We start from the raw sequence: 20,991 nt of genomic DNA on the forward strand, positions 1-20,991 counted from the left end.
TTGTGGGCATTGAGTAGAGAGGAATAAACACATCCATCCATCTGCTTGCCATACATTTGCCCAACTACATTTTCCTGGAAGGTGATTGAGTGCCTTTACTATAGGTGTACACTTTGACTCGTGCTCAAATTGCCTGCCATGCTACCCTCTGCTATTCTGTGAAGCTGTTCTCTAGTGAGTCAGCTCTCTGCACCAGTACTGTGTGGTTACTCCTTCCCAGCCTCACAGTAACCTGAACTTCATTCCTAAGACTAAGATCCCTTTGAATAGCAGTGCTGTATTCAGTTCATAGAATCATGCAGTATCTTGGGTTGGACGGGATCCACAAGGATCACTGAAGTCCAACTCCTGGCCCTGTAGAGGACAGCCCCAAAAATCACACTGTGACCCTGAGGGTGTTATCCAGACGCTTCTTATACTCTGTCAGGCTTGGGGCTCTGACTGCCTTTCAGAGGAGCCCAACCACCTTTTGGATGAAGAACCTTTTCCTAATATCAAAACTAAACCTCCCCTGACACAACTTCATGCTGTTTCCTGAGGTCCTAACACTGGTCAACCAAAAGAAGAGATTGGCATCTTCCCTTCTGCTTCACATTGGGATGAAGTTGTTTATTGCTTACTCTCCCTAATTTGGTATTCATGAACTCACCGTCATCCAGGTTGTTAATGAAAGATATTAAAGAGCATTGGCCCTAATATTAATCACTGTGGGCTGCCTTGTAACTGGTTGTAAATTGTATGTTTTTCCTTTGAGAGATGAAAATCTCTTAGCCTGATGATCCAGCCAATTTTCTGCCTTTTGTCTTGTCCACTAACAAATCAGTAATTCGTTAATAAAGATACTACAGGAGACTCTCAGCAGCTTTGTTAAAGGCACTGTAAATAACACCTACTGCTCTCCTCTTGCTCTTAAAACCATGAATTCATAGACTCTTAAGGGGTAGGAATGGACCTCAAAGACCATCTAGTCCCAGTCCTGCTGTCATGGGCAGGATGTCTCCCACTAGACCAGGTTGCTCAAGGTCTTATCCAGCCTGGCCTTGAACACTTGCCAGGCATCCACAGTCTGCCTGGGCAACCTGTTTCATGTCTCACCACCTTCACAGTAAAAAATTTCTTCCTAATATCTAACCTAAATTTCCCCTCTTTCAATTTGTACCCATTACTCCTTGTCCTATCACTGCAGCTGCTGAACAGTCCCTCTCCAGTTCCTGGTAGGCTCCCTTCAGATACTGCAAGGTTGTTGTCTTAAAAGTCAGGTTGGTCAGTTGCAGTTCACGCTTGGTAAAGCCATGCAGGCTGTCCTGGTTACTTCCTTGTCCTTCCTGTGTTTTGGAGTGACTTCCATGAGGACTTCTTCCATAACCATCCCAGGGATGAGGTTATCCTGATTGGCCTGTAGTTCCCTGGTCTCCTCCTTGCAGATAGGTGTGATTTCTTTTTACCTTTCCTTCCCCCTTTCCCCTGTAATAGAAAATCTCTCCCAGTACCATGATCTTTCAGAGATGATGGACTAGCCTTTCAAAGACATAAGCCTTCACCCTCAACACCCCCACGTGCATCCTATCTGTGTCACTTGAAAATTTATGTACAAACTCCTGCTTTCCTGTTCCTGGCTACTGCTTCACTCCCTCATCTTTGCTAGCAGGGCTGAGGAGCTGTAGGGGGCAGACCTCACCAGTGAAAGCGCATTAAAGCACTATTAATGCAAGAAGGCAAGAGGTGATTTTAGAGCCATAGTGACAATTAGTTATCTGGCTTCACTCCCTCATCTTGGCTAGCAGGGCTGAGGAGCTGTAGGGGGCAGACCTCACCAGTGAAAGCGCATTAAAGCACTATTAATGCAAGAAGGCAAGAGGTGATTTTAGAGCCATAGTGACAATTAGTTATCTGGCTTTCACGGTGATGTCCTGCTTTGCTGCCTGACAGCTCTCTTTCTGTAAGCAAAAAAGTGAGAAGAGAAATGTTGATTTTCTAGATGATGGCCAAGTTGCCAGTTCAGTGCAAAAGATATAAGTGAAGACATTTTAAAAGTGTGACTCAACTCCCCACAGACTTCAGAATAACTTTCAGGCTGAGGGGCTTTTAATTGTTAGTACAAATACATTGATAGCTTGCTTTTTTAGTTTCCTAAGTAGTTTATAGCACTGGCTGGCATGGTGTGTGCTTAAAGAAGCACTGTTGCCCAGTGCTGCCTGCTCAGACATAATAGATTGTCTAGACAGCTTGCTAGGGAGAAAACTTCTGGTTGCAGCACATTTTTATGTTTCTAGAACATCCAGATTTTGTAGATTTCATGAGGTTTTAAAGAACCTTATCTTTGCATTTAGGTAAGTGGTATGGAATCAACAATTCAACAAATGAGCCTGTCATCAGAGTCAACATCTGCCAATATTAAAGTTCTGTCATGTACAGGGGATGGGGCATAGCTTGCACTCACTTTCTGCTGCTGACTCTCTAACCATACTCCCTTGGAAAGGCAGATGTTGTCACTTGGGAAAGCTCATTTGATATGTTAGGGCCTTCTGTTGGAAATGAGCCTGCTGAGATAACTGTACCCGCTGCTGTATGCAGTGGGAGGAATGGACAATGAGGTGACCTGAAGTGCTGGGCAGAGTGGCAGCACCCACTTGGTTCCAGTTAAAATGCTGCATGGGGCAGGTATAATACTGGATGTCTAAGCTGCCATAATGTGCTGTATGAACTGTATGTGGAGGTAATGTGCTAAAGGTACAGTGTGATTGTTGTGCACAGCCTGATGGATTTTTTCACGTCACTTTATGTCCTATATATTTTGTTATCTATATTTAATTATTTAAAAATCACTGAGAATATGAAGTTCCTAGTTTCTAGTAAGCTAGAAATAGGGAATATATATAAATAAATCAATGCTTCTGAAGCTCTTATAAATAATGCCATTTTAACAAGGCATTTCCTGATGCTGGAGATTGAAAGGCACTTATCACTGAAACATCAGTGCTTTGCCATTTTCATTGCTGTATGAACAGAAATCAAAATAAACCCTTTTCTGTTGTGACACAAGTGTCATGCTTTTAGCCTGTAATGCAGTACACTGACCATCCTGGACTGAAAATAATTTGTGATAACTTTATTTTCTGAAAAGATTCCCATTTTCTCTCCACTGCACACTCCCACTTTGCAAGCGGTGATGCACCAAATGTTCATTGGAAAAGGATTTTCAAACCTTAGGAGGACATTTCAAGTGAGAGAGAAGAGAGATCTTAGACACTCTCCCTTTTCTGTTTGCTTTTAAGAGATGACTTTGGAAATCCTACTTTGTGTCCTATCTCTGAAGCAGGAAAATGAAACAGTAGAACCTAAGTACTCTGTATTCCATGTGAATGCTGAGAAAGGTGAATTAGGGCAGGGGGCTTAGGTGCTCCTGCTTTCCTGTGTGTTCTTGATCCCCTGTTGCCACCACAAGAAGGTGCATGCAGTTTAGCCCTCATTGCCCATTTAGTTTGTATCTGTCTCTGCCCCTGAATGTTTTTAGCCCTGTGAAGACTGGAGCTGAACACTCCAGTTATACAGGCTGCAAAGCAGTATCATGGCACTTGCATGGGATACAAGAGACTGAGGTGGAGGCTCCTGCTTGCACGGATAACTCTTGAGTTTATTAGTGAACAAAGTGGCTCTGATGGTTTCTTGGTAAGCCAGGCTGCAGACAGGGGAGAGAAAACCTTCAATGGGAGCCTGAAGCCTGCATCCTAACCTTTTAGGCTGTTTAGGTACTGCTGGTTTCCCATCTTTTAATGTTAGTGTGATTTTTTCCTGACTTGGGATGGAGAAACACCTGAAATCTCAGTGTTTTCCATAGCAGAAAACGGCATCCATGACTTGCTGAGTGGCCTGCAGAAGCTGAAGGCAAGCCAATCTCTCCCATGAATTGCAAAGGGCCTGAATCTGAGGATTGGACTCAAGATCTCAAGTCTGATGAGATGAATGCTGCCTTCTGTGGTGCTGAGATCAGCACTGTGTCAGGGAAAGCTGCCTGCCTCATGAAGTTTTACTTACTGATTTTCTTTTGTGATAGCAAGTTCACAGTTGGCTTTGTCTAGTTTTATATTTGGAATCATTTTTTATGAACCAAGGTATTTTGAAGAGCAAACACCAAACCGAACACCCTTCTGGTGTGGATGCCAAGTTGTCACTTCTGCTGTTTGGCAGTTAACAGATGCCCAAAGAGTGGAATGCTCAAGAGAAGAAACTTGTTTACAAATTATTTGTTGGTTCTGTTGCTGTGTGTTGGGGAGGTGGGCATTGTTATGGGAAGTGGTGCAGACCTTGGCATTAAGTGTGAAGCTGTTTGATGGGAGTGCTGCATTGGAGCAGATTTGGCCTATGTATCAACTATGCTTATCTGCACTGAGACGTGACTGTCAACTTTCTGAAACAGGCAGTACATCATCTTCGCCCTGCCTTCCAGCTTGATACTTTTTACTGCTGCATGCACCTGATACAGTTTATTTCAGGTTGCATTAGATATTGGGGCAAATTATTTAGACATTTAGAGGTGTGATAGCACAGTGTAGAGCAGTGCTGGCTTATAGCCACATTCCAGATGGCAGCCAGGACTGCTGGGGAGTTGTACAGGACATTGTGTCAAGGAACAGGCAGAATTAAGGTGGAAGGATTACTTTGTAGGTCATAGCAATTCCTGAATTCACTTCAGAGTCGTGTCCCGCCAACTATTGCTCCTGTTTCAAGGCCCAAACCATCTCCTTTTCACTTCCAACCATTCTCCTTCATTAAAGCTGATGAGGAAAGTATGTTTTTTTCTCTTACTGCAAAGAAAAGTTAGTATTGGAGCTACTTTGCAAATAATAATTTAAATTACCAAGCAAGAAATATGGTAATAAAATAAATTATTTTGTGTATTTACTAAAGAAAGTTTGGTTCATGTGGCCATATGTGTAAATAGAATAACTATATTTTAGTAATGATCTATTTAAATTACATTTCTTTTCATCTTAAAAATTAATTAAATGGTCAAATATTGCATTGCTTTTACTTGTAACTTATAGCAAGCTCCTTAGTTTGAAAATTGCTTTAAAATAGAAGTGCAAAATGACTTAATTTAAATTATAAAAAGGTAAATGAACTGCAGTGTTTGTTCTGAAGGTTCATTTTTTGGAAATGTCTCTTTTTAAAAAACAAATGAAGTGGATATTATTTTCAGATAGATTTTTAGTAAAATTAATTTACTCTTTTGTTCTCATTCTTTTATACTCTCAGTTGCTATTCAAAGACACAAGAACAAAGCAGATGTTAGCTCCAATCAGTTTCTTGTGAGAATAAATAAGATTTTTTACTAAGCAAAACTGAAAAAGTATAAACATTGTTCTTGCAGAAGCAGATAAAGCCTGCTAAGCTCTGGCTCCAGTGCCAGATGTAGTATTTGACTCACTAAAGCTAGTAGTGATTTAAGTGATGTTAATAGGCTGGCAGATATAGACCTCATCAGAAGGTTACATAATCACATTTCAAAATTTGGTTTTGTTTTGTGCTTCAGAGCAAATGTTTTTAGCTTCAGAATGTTATAACTAAGAGAATGGTATGCAGTCTCTGTCTGTAGGAGGAGGTGACATAACACTGAGTGAGGTTGGGAGGAAAGGATGTAACTTAGCTCTTTGTGAGAAGCTGCTTCCTGTATGGTCTCAAATCAGCAGCAGAAAAAGTGGTTTTTTTAGAGAATTGTGAATTTATGGTGAGGGGCAGGGTGTACACAGCCTCCCTCCTAACACTTGGATTACTAGTAAACAGCATATTTCCCTCCATGTGGGAAGGAAACAACTGAGGCAACTATAGGAGGGAGCAACTATACCACCATTATTCCTGAAGTTATGAAGGTCTCCTTTCAGATGCATTTATTATGTGCCCTACTTTCTCTTTGCTCTGCTCTGTGATCAGTATGAATTACATCTCTGCATCAGGATCCTGTGTCCCCTCCCATGGGTGGGGGAAAGATTCCAAATCCCAGAATTCAGTTCTGACAGATTTATTGTTACTTGCATTGTACGTTTACAAAAAAGGGTCTTGTTCATCCTGAACAATTCCATGGAGAAGTAGAAATCTGTGAAAGGAAGACAGATCCTAAGTATTTCATGGAAACATTTTTTATTTTTAAAAGCTGCTTAAAGCTGTCTTTTTACTATTACCCATTGCAACTCCGAGGTCTGAAGAGAATTTTGGAGATGGAACATTTTAAATATTCAGAACATCTCTGTTTCTTTGCGTAAGATATGAGTGTCAAGATTTTTTTCCCATCAAAATCAGGACCAATGCTGCTGTTTCTAAAATACGTAGACTGCTTTGGTGTTACACACACACTTCAGTAGCCCTTGCAAGTTTGCTGTGTTTTTCGTGTATGCATGTGTGCATAGCTAAGCTTTAAAACCTGACATTTATCTCTATGATAATAAAAATTATGCCATCCTCTCCTTTCTTAAAGTGGCTTTTTAGTAGGTTGCTTTGGAAGTGTCACAAACTTCAGTTGTTTGGAGGTAAATTTTTTCCCCATCTTACCTCAAGTTTGTATGGCCTTTGAAAAAAAACAGTTGCTGGTCTTGACATTCTATGCTTCCTGTCACCCCCATTTTTTTTGTCTATTTATACCATCACAAACTTGCAGTGACTCCTTGCTTATGTCAGTGTTTTCCACTGCTGTCCTTCCTTGTCTTTGCACCCCTTGGAATGTAAAAGTCAGGAGCAGTTATTTTAAGAAAATGTCTTTAAAATCCTTAGATTTTTTACTGTGTCTTCAGAGACGCTATTTACTCCCTAATGCCTCTCCTCATGCCCTGTTGAGAGTAAGTTGTAGTAATTGCACTTAGGGAAAAGAGCAAACTTAATATGGAAATGGCTTAAAATAGTCTTGTACACAAGTACCTCATTTAATTTTTGTGTACAGTAGATGTTAAAGAACAGATCAGCCCTGAAAGAAATTCACTATTTCTTCACAGCAGAACTCAGAAATGTAATGAGGATTTTGTGGATAGGATTGTTGTTTGCAGCTCATTGTTTATGGTTCATCTGTCATCATTCTCCACATCCCCGGCACTCCTGACTACACAATGTGAAAGGGACAATAGCAGTGGAGGGCAAATCCCAGAATCACTTGGCCAGGGATAAAAGGATGGTGCCCTGTGGTGGCAAAGTCATCTCTCTGGTGAACACTTCCAGTGCACTCTCTTCTGCCTATTTTGGTTTGAAGGTCTTTTGTTGTCCTTTTAAAAAGTAAAAATATTTGTAAAAGGGGATAATAGCCAAAGTCTTTTGACTCTAGCAATGGCTTGGTGCCAGGATGCTTAGCAGCAATGCTGAAGATATTCTTGATCCTCTTTTTTCCCCCACTCATTCTTGCCCCCTCACTTGTACTGACAGAACAGTTTGTGGGATTGTGTTTTGAACCAAATAAGTGAACCAATCTTGCTTAAAATGCAGGCTTGTTCTTTTCTTCTGTGTGTAAAATCTTAAAAAAAGGAAGTAAAAAGCACACATTTTTTTGCTTCAGTGGGAAATGCTTCAGGGAACTAAACTGAACTGTTAGAGATTGAGGGGGATAAGAAGAGCTTAAACTTCTGCTGGGAAATGGGAACAATTTGTGAATGCACACCTATGTCACCACCTAACTCTTCATTACAGAGCCACTTACTTAAATCAACTACCTTTTGATCTATGTCTTGAAGGATTTTTAGCTTCGGAGCATTGAACTGCAAGCACAAGGTGTTCAGAAAATGCACCTTACATAAAAAGGTGTTTGGAAGTGCACCTTATATAAAAAAACGCTGCTCTTGTGAAAACAAGGATTTATCTCTGGTCAGACTAAACAGCTGGGAAGTTGAAGGGGAATTTGTGTTTCAGAGAAGCTCTGTCTTGCTTGGTTCCTCCAGTTACAAGTGCTGTAATCAGTAATGCAGCCTGCAGGCCCTCCTCAAGTGAAACTCTCTACTGGTCTCCTGTCCTGTAAATTCTTCCTGATAGTGCAGTGGAAATTCCTGCTGTTTGGTGCCTGTATACAGTAATTTAGATTTGTGCAGACTTGTAACCAGGATGAGCTTTAGTTTAGTGGTTGTGAGGGGACACTGAAGGCACGGAAGTTCTGGAAAACCTGCTACCAGAAATCCTTTTATTCCCTTTTCCCTAGAAAGTTACATGGAGATTGGAATTACTGCCAACTTTATCTACCTATATATATATATTTTTTTTTTAATAGCAGATGAATTTCCATAGCCACTTTTTCACTTAAATGATGTTCATTGTAGTAAATGAGAAGTTGTAAGTTGAAATTTTTTTGCTACTGCTGGCCTGAAATTCGTCAATTGATTGTTGGGGATAAAGGTTGTCACCAGTGAATGGTCACGTCTTCACAAACACAGATACATAAATTATTTTAATGAATTTGGTCAAAATTGGTCAGAATGTAGGAGATGCTTCCAGACCTGGATGGGTAATAGCTTCATGACCTGCTGCCATAGGGCATGGAAAAAACTTAAATGGAAGGTCCTTAATTCAAATCAGAGACATTAAAAGTTTAAACTGGTTTCTCAGATCTCATCTGTATGTTTGCCTCTCTCTTCATCCTCCCTCAGATTTCCCAAAGTCTTTCTTTTTATTCCAACATAGAATAAAAACTGAGAAATACAAGGGTTTTTTTAGTATGGGATTCTTTTTAACCAGCCTACCCTATTATTATTATTATTAACTATAATAGATATTTGGAAGGAAGCTCTATGAAATGGAGTGGTCTGTGCCATCATTTTGAGATATTAGCATCTTTGTAATGCTGTTTGGATAATTAAAGAAAACTTGTCTGACATTTTCATATGTGTAGCAAGGACTGGGCAGAGGAGAGAGGCAAGTGAAAAAAAGGGGTGAAAGCTTTCTACAATTTCCTCCATGCCTGTGATAACTTTAAAGTATTCAACTATCAATACTAAAATGGGTTATTCGGAGGTTTACTGAGGTAATGGCCAAGAGATGTTTAGCAGGCCACATTGTTTTAGCAAACGAGGCAGTGGCACAGGGCATTCTTCTGTTTAGATACTAAATTACTAATAACTAGGGCCAGTTTGGGGGCTAGAATTTGTTTTTGCTGGTGGTGGGTTACCTAGGAAACAAGGATTAAACTTGCCTCCAAAAATCCTAAATGAGGAGATGAGTTTGTATTCTCATGAAGAGTGTTTAGCTTTGTGTCATGAACATACTTACACATGCATTTATGAATGTGTAACCATTTGACTTCGGTGTCTGAAAAAAATCACAAATGCCTTCTTTTTGTGGTGTCTTCACAACAGAGGAGGTAGGGTCTCAGGCAAGTCAAGCTCAGGCAAGGCTGAAAAAGAGGGATCACTTATCAGCTTTTTTCTCAGAGGTCTGCAGTTCAAAAGGTGGTAAAGTCTTACCTGGCAGTTAGTTACTTCCAGAGTTTCTGGGAGTAACTTGCTGCATTATACATGCAACCTGGCATTGTAATCTCTGGCACAGTGGAATCTGAGTCAAACTGAATCTGGTCTAATGCACAGCTTGGTTTTGTAATGTTTAGAAGAACTTTTATTCATTTCTTTAATTACAGTCTTTAAATGAGAAAGGGCATATTGTTTCTAATATTATAGTAGTCTTGATATTTTCTGAGACTTAAGCTGCAAGGAGTAAGTTTCAGTAATATTAAAAATAAATTAAACTGTTTTCATATCGAGTTTAGAGCTCCCAACTACAAGAATTTTAGAGTCAAGGCTGCCTGCACTGCAATGCTTAACTTACTGCATTTTAGTCTTTTTTGGAGTCCTTTGTATATTGCCTGCTAGGCAATAACTATGCAGATGATAGTGTAAAATATTGTTAAAATTATTGTAGAAATAGAAACTTGGTACTACATGTTCTTCTTGCTGTGACATTCTCATCATCCCTGCTTATCTTGCTGTCAGAAAAAGAAGTCTCTTTCTATAGTTAGCATAGAAAGGCGTATCTGGCCCAAAGAAGAGTGAGCTTATCTCTTATCTGCTGCCTCCATTCCTGGCACAGTTGGGAGCAGAGACCTGACTTCACAGCTCTGCCTTGAGGGTGAAGAGTTGGGGCACTTCTTTAGTTTGACTTGCTCTGGGGTTTTTGATGCTCCTGGTGTAGGAGGTGGGCAGGATTGGGAGTATTTGTAGTGAAGGCAGTGGCTGGCCAGAGTCATCAGAACTCTGCTGTGGCATTCCCTGGGCTTTCCATTTCACTGCCACTCCTGCAACTTTAGAGGAGGATTTCCTCCTGGGGTCCATGCTCCTTCTGAGTCGCATGCTTCTAGAGCTGTTCATGCTGCTTTCACACCACCTTTCAAATACAGAGCTTATTTCTTTAGCACTGAATCCTTTGGGCCACAGCTGTCTTATTTCAGTGGCTTTCCAAGCCCCATGATCTGCCTAGTTATTAGGCTGTTTTTCTTCATTGGTCATAATTGCCACTTTTGCCTGCTGTTGAGACTATCTCATGAATGCAGTGACTAGGAAGAACAGTCAGTACATTGGAATAGAAAGGAGAGACTTCTATACTGAACAGGCAAGTAACACAGTAGGGAGTTGCAGTAGTGATGCTACTGAGGAAGCAAGTCTTTACAGGGGGAATATAGTGCTGTAAGTACCTTGATTTTGATATACATAGCCTTAAGTTAAGTAGCAATATTGGCATGTGTGTGGTGGTGGTTGTTGTCTTTTATTCTTCTCCTAATCTTACTGGCCTGCTAGCACACCAGGAGTAGAGACCCAGTGCTTTCTCTCAGCTGGACTTGGAAAGCAAAGAATTTGGTTAGTGTATGTTGCACAAGGTACAGTGGTGGGGGGGATTGAATGTGTACCTGCTGCAAGATTGCCTCAAAAGCATCTTCCGTCTGGAGAAACCCAAGAACTGTTCTTGCTTTGGAAGAGAAGTCCGGAGTACTCTTCTGCACGCTTTTTGTTGGAGGGATTGGGGTAGGAGTTTGCTTCTAGCTGCCCCCAGGTTGGTTACACTCATTCTGCAGTGATGTTCAGAGATGGCTGAGCTGAGCTGTACTGCTTCATGAGGATTTTCCAGCTCAGCTGGCATTCACCAGCAATTTCCGAGCCCAACAGCTGGAACCTTCTTCAGATACCATACTTGCTAAAACTTCCTCTGTATTAGAACAAAAATTCTTTCTTCTCCCCTGCTTGCTTTTATAATTTTGCTTTCTTTTTTATGCTTATATATCAGCAGTGCTGTAAGGAAGAGGCATGTACGTGTATGTATGCAGACATATTTAGGTTTAAACACACAAAATGTTGACAGGGCTGGTATCAGTGCAGCACAACTAATGTAAAAATTCTGCATCCTTTTGTAAGACAGTGGAAATTCTCAAGGATGAGGTAAAGGTCAACCTAATTTTGTGGGTTTATGTAGCTGCATTTTTCTCTAAATTTTTTTTTTCTTCACTGTGAGACTCCCATAAACTGAACCTGTGTACAAAGCAAATTATACTGCAGATAGCACAGCAAAGGCTGTCAGCTGCACAGAAGGTGCCCAGTGTATGGATATTTTGATTTAGCTTTTCATTCCTATTGTCATTTGTGTTGTTAGCAGCAGTGGTAAAACTTTTAGAATAAATTGTAACTTTTAAATTGCTGCTCTTTAAGGGTCACAAAATAGTCAAGATAGGTGTTATTGCTAATTATCTCTAGTGAGGACTACTGTGCTAAGTGGTATTCAAAGGTTCCCTTAAACTGAAGGCTGTAAAATCAGGGAAATACCACATTAATGGGAAAGGCAAGGTATTAAGAAATAGAGTGTGTATTGTTTGACTTTTTCATATGTACTAGTGCATTTGTGTCAGATTTTTTTTGAAGTAGTTGTAACTCACATGTTTTTCTTAACAGCAATTGCTAATTACCTTTGGTGAAGAGGTAGAGTGGATCCTGCAGAACCCAAAGGGGAAAGATAGAGCAGTTACCGATGCTTGTAGGTGTGTGCTGGGGGACAGTGTGGAATATGAGCGAGAGGCCCTGGATGGGCAGGATAGCGCTGAAAAAATGTCAGCCCACTTATGTGTAGTGTTTTTGAGAAAGAGGAAGAAGAGTGGGTAATAATCCTGATAGGAGAGAAAAACCATGAACCTGATGTGACAAAACAGAGACCCAGCATAGAAGATTGTGAAGCTACCTAAAATAAGGCTAAGAAAACTAAGGCAGGTACTTGCCTTCAAACTAGAGAAGATGACTGAGGGGAGATAGGGATAATTTTGATGTAGAGGAAGTTTCATAACATTTGAACTTCTAATCTCAGGTGTTCTCTCCCCCATCAAGTACTGAAAGCTCCACTAAGCTTTTAAAAACAAAAGTTCTTTGTGTGAATCTTCAAGGTTTGTGTGGGTCAGGCTTTCAGCCTTTTTCTATGTGATTGAGATTTGACATTTTCCCCCTATCACATGAAAATCTGCTGGTTACTTTCTGTTGACTAGAGGACCCTTTATGCAGAGTCAGATACTAAGAGAAGTGGCTTTAATGAACTGACATTAGTCTAGATGTGGCCAGCAGAAGGCACTGTATGAGCCAAGGGATGTCAAAAATGGATTTCATTGGAAGGGAGTAATTTGTTTAGTATAGGCTGGGGTGATATTTTCAGAAAAGGTTCAAGACCCTCTGGAATGTTTTGCTCCAATCTTGCATTGGCTAGAGAGGAAACAGTGACAATGTTTAGATACAGGGTCACTGTGAAGACCAGATAGAAGGGAATGTTTGAGAGATGCTGACAGGGCTGAGCAGATACCTAAAAGTAACTCAGTTTGAGAAGTTCCTAGGTTTTGGACCTGAAGGAATGGAGATGAAGAGCATTGTCTGTTTATAGACAGTGTCCTTTCAAAAAGACAGTGGTTTGGATTAGAGCCAGAAGTTTTTCACACTAAGCTCTCCTTTCTTCTCTTTTGTACCATGAGTGAAAGATAACAAGTCCCTTCTCAGTCCCAATGAGTGGAAATGCTGGCTTCAGACAGCATTTGCACATTTCTGTCAGTTCTTAAAAAAGGAGGAAAGAAAATCTAAATGTATCAGTTCTCACTGTCTGTCTGTAGTGCTGCTTCCTTTCTTCCTTCTTCTTTTTGGAAGGAAAGGGTGCCTAGCTGGATATGTGGATGATGAGAGAGAGAAAAAGTTTTGGATCACGCAGTAGCAGTCATGTGTAGTCTTACTGCCCTTATCACCCCAGTTATTTCCTGGGTGCCCTGTGGGGTACTCAGGAATTTAAGAACAGAGCATCAGAGAAACCCAGGTTCTGTCTGGGAGCTGCTCAGAATAAGCAAGGTAAGGAGTGCTAGCCAGCATGCTGCTCTGCAATCCTGCTGCTGTTTTTAGATGAGATAGCTGAAATCAGGATTGCCAGGGAGACAGATAATGCCTGAGGCAAATGTCTGAGGATTTGCTGCAGCTGAAGAACTGGAAGTGTAAAAGTCTCCTTTTCAGAATTCACTGCCTGGGCCCAACCTCTTGTGGCAGGTGCCTTGCAAGTCCTCTTTAGAGAATGTGGCAAAACTTATTTTTAAGATGCCACTGCTGAGTGCAGGAGCTGTGTATAGCTTAGAGCACTCATTGGAAGTGTGAGAGGTCTGAGATAGTTTCTTTTGTCAGCCTGGGGATACAAGTCTGCATCTTCCAGCTGCCTAAAGAGTTGCTGTTGTAGCCAGGCTGGGATGAGGAGCAGCAGCATATTTGCTTGCAGCTCAGAGCTGAACCTCTTTTACAGCAGAGACCATGAGTTCTGGGGACAAGCAGAAGAACAAATGAGGGGGAGAGTGTTGTACTGTAGCCCGGTGGCTGAGACCCACAGGCAGCACAGAGTGTTGCAAGTTGTGGCTTCTGCATCTTCAAAGTGCGTACGTTTTACAGGAAACAGAGCATGGATAATAATCTGAAATAATTCCCAGCCTTGGCTGCATTTCGTAACTGTTCCAGGTTGGATATATTGCTGTTATCAGGCTCTTTCACAGCATCTAAGCCAGGTTTTGGATTGCGGTGTTGTTGAGGGAGGCGTTGGACATCTGAGAGCTTGGGCTGGATTCCTTTGATTGTGTGGCAGGAACAGGTCAGGTGGGCTGGCACAGTGGTTGACAGCCAGATGATGGAAATTGGATATGCTTTGAACAGCACCACAGTCTCACAAAACATAAGAATTAGCTGTGTACCAAGGAGTAGGAGGATTAACTACTGAGTCATCTGTTTAGAAGGGCACTCGGGGGGGAGACTGCTCAGCATGCTCTTAGGAGTTAGTGAGCAGTGCTTTTCATACAAGAGGTCAAGAGTTTAGTTACGGGAGGCAGTTTGGGTGAGTGACTGTGATGTAATGGCGTTCAGTAAGGAGTGGGAGAGAGGGTAAAACCAGCAACCTTCGTAAGAAGAAAAGAGTTTATTTCCTTGTCAAAGCTATACAGAGGGCTCAAATGCAAACTCTCCCACCTTGCAAAGACAGGCAGGGGAAATGGTAAGCTTTTCCTCGACTTCAAAGCTAGGAACCAAATGGAGGAGCTGGGTCAAATGTCTAAGGACAAGTGTAAGTAAATGTAGTGCAAGGATGTAGGTACAGAATTATGTCAAGGCACAAAATAAGTTGCAACTAGTAAGAGAAATTGAGAGCTACAGTAAATAATTTTTAAGATGTCAAAGTCTTTGTTTCACTTTCCCAAAAGGAACTTGCATGGTATCTGTCTTGGTATAAAATGTTTCTTGACTAAAAATAATGTAACTGTTTGGACCTCTGTGTCATCCTCACTTGAAAGTTGATACTCTGGACTCTTCTTTGTGTCACTTGGCATCTATCCCACACCAGAATCTTGAATTTACTACTTGCATTTTGGCCCGACTGGTAATAACCATTGTTATTTACAATGCTGTCTCTCGCCTGCTTTGCATTTTTCATCTCTGACATGCAAAGTGCCTCCCAGAGGAGTTCTTTTAATCTCATCTTCTTCACCCTCAAGCAGTGTAGAGTTCTCTCCAGTCAGTGCACAAAAAACCTACTGAGCTGCTCCTTCCCCCAGCATTAATAGGATTTTCCAACATAAATCTCTCAACTATCAATGGATTAATGTGCTTAAAATGCAATACACTAGGTGGTTTAAAGAGCTCAGCCATGGGTAATAAAATGCAGTACCTTTCACCACAGTAATGCTAATTCTGATCCACACAGGATGTTAGTGACTGAAGTTACTGCTTGAACTGCATCAGCTGAGTGTACTTACAAGCCCATGTCAGGGATTTCTCACTGGGCAGAATGCAGTGAGCTGTGCAGGCAGTGCCTTCCCATTTCAGAGAGCACAAAGATATGCATCCACATTTAACTTAGACAGTTTAAAGATGTTTGCTAGAAATAAATGATGGTACAGGGGATTTCTTGTTTTGTCATTCTAAGGAAAAGAGATGATGGGGGGAGCAAAGATCCCAATATGATATTTATTATTCATACTTTTCTTCAAACATGAATAATGCTTGCAATCATATGTATAAATTTGTTCAGTTATACATATCAGATGACATGGTCTGGGACAGGGATTGCTGTTCTCTGCCTATCTTCTTGGAATAGGACTGGTTTGCACACACGTGAATTTTATTCTGTTTTTAAAACTACTTTTTAAAAAAGCATTTAAGATTTTTCTTTTGCACACATTTGTCACTGTATTCAGCAGAATCAACTTTTTTTTCTTTAAAAAAATATCTCTCCCATTGCAAACTAATGTGTTTGTACACCCTTGAGAAGGGAGCCACTTAGAAAAATCAGTCACAGTTTCTTTCCAGACCTTGAAGTGATGGGTGTGTGATTTTTTCCCTCTGAATTTTTTAAACCATTTTTCAAAGAAAGTAAACTTTAGTCTTGGTTAAAAATAAGAAATCATGTGGCAAAACATTTTAGCAGTTTAAATAAGGGCTAAAGAACTTACAACTGTTATGGAAAGTCAGGTGTTTCAGTGTTTCATTCTCTAGTTTTTTTTTTTTTTTTTTTTTTTTTCTTTGAATGCAGTGTGGTGAGGTTTAGTGTCCTAAAATAGTCTTCTGCATCTGGAGAATACATCTGTTAAGTAGAGCAATTAGTGATTATATATTGGGTTGTTTTTACAATAACTCAGATGTTTTTCTGTGAAACTATTACCAAGGTTATGATTGCTCTTATCTCTTTTGTCTTCTCTTCCCTTCTTCCTTTCTTTCTTAACTATATTACCAAGCAAAATTTATAGCAGAGACCAGAACTTATAAACTACTGCAGTGAAATGGAGATTATCTAGCATATGATAGTTTTGAGCAAAATAGGGTCTCTGTACTAGTAATTATTTCTCCTGCTTCAGTTGAAATCCTGTTTCACACAGTGTTTTTCTCATCTATGCTCAAATGTTTGCATGGATCTATGGATTTTGTAGCTTGCTTCATGATAGCTGTGGGAATGTTGGCTTCTTTGGTTTCATGAATTTCCTAAACTTCTGTTCCTTCAATGTAGTTTTATTCTTTGGTTTCTGTTATGAAAATGAACTGGAGAAATGAGGATTTGGTGTCCAGGGATGAGTATTTTGAAAAGAATCTTTGAGCATGTGGAGAACGCAGGAGGAAAAACACAGTATATGCAGAGCAGATGTGACAGTTGGTAGGAAGGTTTAATGAATGAAGGGCCATGGGCCCTTCATCTCCAAAAACGAAAGCGTTCACAAAGCTCCAGAAATGCACAAGGCTCACATGGTTTGGGCTGTGCCAGCACTGGGTCTTTTATTTAGTCTTGTGTCTCTGAATTCTGAGGCTGAGGAGCCACTACCCTAAAATACTGAAAGTCAACATTTACATTGACAGTGGTTTTGCCCCAGGTCATTTTATTCAATCCTGGATAATGGCTGATAATATGCAGGTTGGGTATGGCTCCTGGCCAGTTGTGGCTTCCTCTTTGGTGGCAAAATAAAATTATTCAGCTGGGTGCACTCAGGAGATGTCCTGAGGTGAGGGTTTGCCAAGTACTAAAAAGAGAATAGCTAATAAAGTGTCTCTGAGGGCCAAACTGATACTGATACGAAGGTATGAAGAGATGCAGAATACAAAACTATTACTTGGTGTGTGTATGTATCCTGAGGCAGCTAAGTGCCTATATTCCCATCTCACTGAATTTTCTGTTAGTGTTAGTCAGTGGAGGTCGATGTCTTCCTTGCTTGAGTTAGCAGTGGCACTATTTCTGTGGCTTTTTCAACTACTTCTGAAGTGACAGCCATGGAGATCTTCTAGTGATGTGCTGTGTGTTGCACGGCTTCGGGCTGGTTGTAATGTCCCTGTTAGAACAGTAGTTCCTCACCTTGGTAGTTCAGAGAGTCCAATTGGTCTGAAGTAGGTGAGTAGGCTTCTATGAAAGGAAGGCAGGGACAGCAGCTGCTAACAAACAGTTATTGTAGCATTTTTGTTAAAAATGAAGTTGTTACATTGCTATACAATCAATTGCTATGGGGTTGTGTATTTTATTATTCATCAATAAGACAGCTAGGTATTTCCCAATGATATACTGTTAATGTACCAAGCAAATGCCATGGTTGGTTTGTTCGTTCTCTCCTTCCCTCAACAGGGGATATTGCGTTCTGTGGCTGAGCATTTCATTGTGATGGATGCAGAAATGGGTGCTACACCTGCACTCCTTGGTGCTGGCAAAGGCAAGAGCAAAGTTTTGTCCTAGAAGTGAAAGTGGTGATGTCTGTGAGAGTCTTTTTTCCAGGGAAAATCTTGCCTCAGTCTTGTACCTGTCTCAGTAAAACTGTAGCAGGTGCCCTGGCATCTTGCCCTTCCCCACAGGCAGCTGCACTGCACCAGGGAACCAAGCTGTGGACTTCAGGTGACCTTCTAAGCAGCTTGGATTGAGGCAATTGGAAGGCAGAGATAATGACATAAGAGAAAGAATGCTTGCACTGCAGTGCTTGGGGCCTGTTATTAGTACTGGAAGGTTTTTGTGGAACATTGCCTATGCCAGCTCCACTAGAGCAGTATCCAGAGTCCTTCATGTTTGATAGGAAGGTATTTTTGAAATGCTTACTTTTAAAAAGTTATCTTTTTAAATACTTTGTTGGCTTGCAAGCCTTTGTTTTCTTGTTTCTTTATTGACCATCCCCCAAAAAATTATTTTGAAATCAGGACTATTATTTTTTATTTTTCTTCATTTTGTGGGATTTTTTTGTGGGGGGGAGGTGGGGTGGGGTTGATTGCAAGTGTGTTTGTTTGGTTGTTTTGTTTTAATTTTTTTAATCCTATCCCTCATTTTCTACTAACCCCTTCCGCCAAGGACTGTGGCTCCCTCATGCTTCCCAGTTCTCAATTACACCCTGATTAACTTTGAGTTGGTTGGGAAAACATATTTAATTCTTCTTGCATTCCTGTTCTGTTGCAGATTTTGACTTGAACTATTTTTGGCATTGGAGCAAATTTACAGACTACGTGCAATGTGTCCTCACGTTCACTGGTGTGACTGGTTACATCACTTACCTGTGGCTGGACTCCTCCCTCTTTGTGGAAACGCTGGGCTTCCTTGCAGTGTTCACTGAGGCCATGCTGGGTGTCCCCCAGCTGTACCGCAACTACCAGAACAGATCGACAGAAGGAATGAGGTACAGTGCCTGTCCTACATCAAACACGTTTGTGTGCCTTCGTGGGGGTTGTCTCTGCAGTGTGGGAATGGCTTTTCCAGGAAGGGCAATGTCATCTCTACAATTTTTACTTGAAAACACAGCGGCAATCGGAGTAGACTTTTCTGTCAGTAGGAGCTGGTGAAGCACTGCTGAAGGCAGTGGGAGTCCTATGACACCTCTGAAGTCTGCCCATTATCCAAGTCCAGCTGGAGAGTTCCAAGGTGAAACATATTCTAGTGAAATAAACATGTGAAACCCTGCTGTTGCCATTAGCAACGTGTTGCAGTTCTACTCAAGCTGTGCTACACCGGTAATTAGAAATGGTCTAAAGAGATCTTGCATATCAAAAGTAATAAAGAGGATGAAAATATTTTGAGCCCTATAACTATCAGTGTAACTCATAGAATTAGCTCTTCCTCACATATCTGCTCATCACTTCTTCATAATCCATTACTACATTTGTAGCAAATGGCATCAGTACTTATTTTTGTGTCAGAGCTTGAAACTGACATTTGCGAAAGTGCCAATGTGACTTTTACAGTCATGACTGTAAAAATGTGGGACAGAAAATTTTAATCTTGTGCCCACTCTTGAGTCATTAAGTCTGATTATTTTTTCACACTGTTTATTGGATAACTCACATGGTAATACTAAGATTACAAAGGCAACTTGTGAAGCTTTTTGAGAGAGGAAACGTTCACTGTGGTGCATCAGTGCACTGGTCTGTAGAAACAATACAGCAGCAAATTCAGTTCACAGAAATGCATTATTCAGATCACAGTTCACAGTGATCATTTGTGACTGTCATCTCTTCCAGTGTTTCATTATGACTTCTCTGCATTCCTTTTAAAATTTGCTGGGGTAATTTTTACTTTGGTGAAGACAATTAACCATGCCACCCCCAAAGGATAGCAATTCTGTCCTCTGTTCACATTGTTTGCTTTACTTGTTTGGCTTGAGCATGCTTATACTAGCTACTCTGAGATATTTTCTAACTTGAAATGTTGAAATGTTCAGAAATTTGCTTTGATACTTCAGGCATTTTCTGATTGGGAGCCCGTTTTGTATGGAATGAGTCAGGATTTGCTTCCAAAATATTGGGGTATTTTTCCTACACTCACTGTCTTGGAAAATTCTGTACCTGTGATATCCAGAAAGCAACTTATCTGCTAAACAGTTTTTATGCTCTGGTTTGACTTTTTTTTTCCCCTTATCTATTTTTCATCTGTGAATCATAATGCCGTATTAATGATGGCCACTGGTTGTGTTTTGCTTTTCCTTAACTCCTTCCTGGGGATGTGAGTTTCAGTTTTGCTATTTCTTGTATGTGCTATTAGCAAAAGGATTTAAAAAACCTTTGTTCTTTGTAAACTGCTAAGCACAGAATTGCAGAATTCTCATCTAAGACTACTTCACGAAAGAGTGCTGTGTTTAGTCCAGAGAAAATAGCATAAAAGCTCGCGTTTCCTTGTCACGGAACAGAACCAGGTCAAGCATAGCCACGCCGCTTATCACTTGTGCCCACAGTTCCAGAATGCATTCCTCCCTCTGGTTCCACTCTTGAAGAAATACTTTGTGTGGCATTGGACATTGATGGGTCTGGGCACTGATGAAGTAATGCACAACTTTCTGCTGTTGTACTGCAGTGGGAGGATATTCGTGCATATGTTGGTGCTCTTTCTTTTTATCAAGTTAAATTGTGGTTTTACATATGTTATAGGTACCACACACACTTTGTAGTACCATGCAATCCTAAATTGACTGCATGTTCTCTAAGCATTACTGGGCTGTTCCTCCTGTGAGAGTGAGTGATTTCTCCCAGTGTATTGCCTTCTGTTGAAGGAACTGTTGGAAATACTTCCTCTGAACTTCCCTTCCTGTGCCCACTTCTCTAAGAGCATATCAAGAAGAGACCCCAGTCACAGGAATACTGAAGGGAGCATGTAACAGTGCAGCCAGCCTACTTGCATGGGTATTTACCAGGTGAGGGCTGGCTGATGCCCAGGTTAGCTGATTCCCACTGCTCTGTGCAGTTATTTACAGCTCAGGGCAGAAATAACCATGTGTGTGGTTGGTTACACTGTCGGAAGCAATTGCATTGGGGATCCAGGCCAAAATGGCTGGCTGCCAGCCATGCTTTTAGCAAGCCTCAGTGGCAAAGAAAAAGAAATGAGTTTCTAGTGTCTCTGTGACTTTAAGCTTAATGGGAAGAGCAATGAATATTAAGCTGTTCTATATAGTGACCTGCTGGTCAATCATCACATCCTGGTTGGAGGTGGTAATTTCTTAAACCACAGTAATTCTGTCACCCAGTGCAGGAGTGCAGTCTGTGTCCCTGATAAAGATCACAGCCT

At 40.9% G+C, this 20,991-nt stretch overlaps 1 protein-coding gene across 2 annotated transcripts in view; it reads left to right on the forward strand.

Moving 5' to 3' along the window:
• Positions 1–20,991, forward strand: part of SLC66A2 (solute carrier family 66 member 2) — a 66,741-nt gene that overhangs the window by 24,975 nt on the left and 20,775 nt on the right. For both annotated transcript variants that reach the window (XM_071450593.1, XM_071450601.1), the window contains one exon: positions 18,400–18,616. In XM_071450593.1, coding sequence (XP_071306694.1) covers positions 18,400–18,616 — 217 coding nt within the window. The remainder of the gene's footprint in view (positions 1–18,399; positions 18,617–20,991) is intronic.

The sequence above is a fragment of the Agelaius tricolor genome, unplaced genomic scaffold (genome assembly GCF_023055355.1).
Source record: "Agelaius tricolor isolate 1412-34295 unplaced genomic scaffold, bAgeTri1.0.p SCAF_2, whole genome shotgun sequence".
Lineage (NCBI taxonomy): Eukaryota > Metazoa > Chordata > Aves > Passeriformes > Icteridae > Agelaius > Agelaius tricolor.